The sequence below is a fragment of the Apis dorsata genome, unplaced genomic scaffold (genome assembly GCF_000469605.1).
Source record: "Apis dorsata unplaced genomic scaffold, Apis dorsata 1.3 scaffold_227, whole genome shotgun sequence".
Taxonomy (NCBI): Eukaryota; Metazoa; Arthropoda; class Insecta; order Hymenoptera; family Apidae; genus Apis; species Apis dorsata.
The window spans coordinates 216,093-218,602 of NW_006263509.1; the positions used below are offsets into that span (position 1 = coordinate 216,093).

At 36.1% G+C, this 2,510-nt stretch overlaps 1 protein-coding gene across 11 annotated transcripts in view; it reads left to right on the forward strand.

The window, feature by feature from the left end:
- LOC102680620 (rho GTPase-activating protein 32) overlaps positions 1 to 2,510 on the forward strand; it is a 28,407-nt gene that overhangs the window by 13,847 nt on the left and 12,050 nt on the right. Inside the window, exon 1 of one of the 11 annotated variants that reach the window (XM_031510459.1) lies at positions 40 to 196. The exons of the other annotated variants lie outside the window; for them this stretch is intronic. Within the exon in view, the coding sequence (XP_031366319.1) occupies positions 143 to 196 (54 nt within the window). The 5' untranslated portion in view covers positions 40 to 142. Of the gene's footprint in view, positions 1 to 39; positions 197 to 2,510 lie in introns of those variants that run through there. 11 annotated transcript variants of the gene reach the window in all.

Genomic DNA, 2,510 nt, shown 5'->3' on the forward strand with positions numbered 1-2,510 from the left:
ACTTTTATGAGGTTCATTTGCTCGAATTGAATTTCCGGATGGAGGAGAGCGGCCGGTAGTGGAGGAAAGGGAGACGTTCGAGACGTCATTGTGCCCGATTTCTATGGATAATCGTCATCGGTAGATTCCCGCAGGATTTCCGATGTGTTTGAGGATCTCGTATCGGTTTATCGAAATTTTCTTGGGCAGCGTTCAGGTAGTGTTTCACAATTCGTTTTCTTACTTCGCTTTCTTCGTTTTTTCCCCCTTTGTCGTCTCTTACTTTTACCCTCTATTTTTTTATTCTTGTCGTTACTGGTTTTTCAGACTCTTTGTATCTCTTTGTGATCTTGATCAAGTAGACCTTTTTTCGTCGCACGACCCTGTCTCCCCTCCCTCCTCCTCTTCCCTTCGGCAAAGTGGTTCCAAGGACGAAGTTTTTCTTTTTTTTTTTTTTTATTAATTTCTTTTGTTTTTTTTTTTTTTCTTGATTCGTTCGTTGTTGTTACACGACTCGATTATTCGTCGCGTCGATACGATTCTCGGTATTGGTGTTTGGCTTACTTGTGCAGACGCGTTTAAATGGACTCGTCCTGTGCGACCGTCCTTGTCACGTTTCTGCCCCATTTCGAGTGTCCTGATTCGTAGATAATCGAATCACGGCAAGTTCACTTCGACTTTCCTCACCCGTTCCCGCATGGCCTAATAATTTTCTCTCTCTCTCTGATAGCGTTTCGCTTTCGAACAACGTCCAGACCTCTTATCCACAGCTCGTCTTTTTTTTTTTTTTCTGGCATCCAATGTCGATCCCAAGTATTATTCGATCCAATATTTTTCGACCCAAATATTATTTTTCCAATTACATTACAGCTTGTTGAGAATGTTAATTTCTGAGAACGTTGATAATCCATTAATATGTTACTCGAGTAGATTGTGCATCTTTTATACAGGCATAGTTTTTACATTTTGTCAATTTTGATCGTTATAAAGACACGGATCTTGTTATATGCATTTTTTAACGTTCTAAATATGGTTCCATTCTCCAAACGAGCATTTTACCTTGAATGTTCTTTGTACTTGTTCATATTTTTCATATATATTTAGACATTTCTCACAATTGCGCTTCAACTTTGCAACTTTTTAATAAAGTTTCAAATCTACGCAATATTTTCATACAATTTCTCTTTTCTTTCGTAGAATATGTATCCACAATGTTTAAAAAAAAGAGAAAGCCGATCTAATTCCACCAACCCCTTAAAAAAAAAAACTGTCTTCTAATTCCGTTTTCTACGATGATCGAAGATAAAATTTATGCCTCGATTCGCATGGCTTCTCCACGACCGATTGTTTCCAACGATAACGTTTTTCCAAATAAATTTTCCCGCGGTCCCGCGCTTGGCCGGAATCGGTGACCTCGCACGATTTAACCGCGCATCGATCCCATCCCTACCCAAACTGTCTCCTTTCATCGCTCCACCCCCGCGAAACCATTTTCAAATTTCGCGTTCGAGTTTCACTGCCGATCGTTCTTTCCATTCTGCCTTGAAATATACCTCGTATATCACCCGTAGAAAGTAGAAAATTTTGAATTAGAATTGGAAAATGGAAGAAGTAACTGTTTTTTTTTTCTTTATATACGTGTAAGATTTTAAAATCATCGCTTTGCGTTATACTCTACTTATGAAACGTGTTAACGTATCAATGGGAACATGTTTGAATCGATTTTAAAGCGTAAAAGTTGGCGTGGTAAAAATATCGAAATTGCTTATTTTATTAGATTTCAAACGTTTTAAATTTGCGTAGAACAGAAAATTGCGAGATCCATCTTTGTTTTTCTTGTTATTAATTCCGATAAATAAATCGATATTTTTACAGTGATAATAAATTTTGCGCTTGTTTTAATATTTTTTCTAAGTATCGGATTGGAAAGAATATATCAACGTGTATATGAGAAAATAATTTTAATCGTCGTTTCCTTGAACTCTTTATCAAATTATTATTACAAAGGATCGCGATTGTTTCGCACCGTCGAGCAGAAGAGATAAATCGTTTATTTATTTATTTATGCGAAAATAAGAAACGTTTGAATACATATATCGTTAGATAATCGCAGATAAAGCTGGTTATATCCGGTTACTTGCTCGAATAAAACATGATCTTGCACATTGTATATTAATTTTACTTCGTAACAAAAATATATATATATTCTTTTGTTGAGATAAAATGTTTTAAGAAATGCTGATCTAAAGCGAGCAAGAGAAAGAGAGAGAGAAAGAGAGAGAAAAAGAGAAAGAGAGAAAAAAAAATTAAGACAACGCAGAGAAGGAGAAGGAATTTCGTTCCCTGGTTAATTTCTTTCGCGATTTATCGAAAGAAGATCAGTGGAAGTAGGAGTATACTTCCAACATTCGTAATGGTTTGCCTCGTGTTGCCAAAAAGTTCGTCGACCTACTAACAGGAAAAGAGAAGCTGCAGCTGTTTCGATATTTCGCGTTAACAAATTCCATGATTCTTTTTTTTTTTTTTTTTTT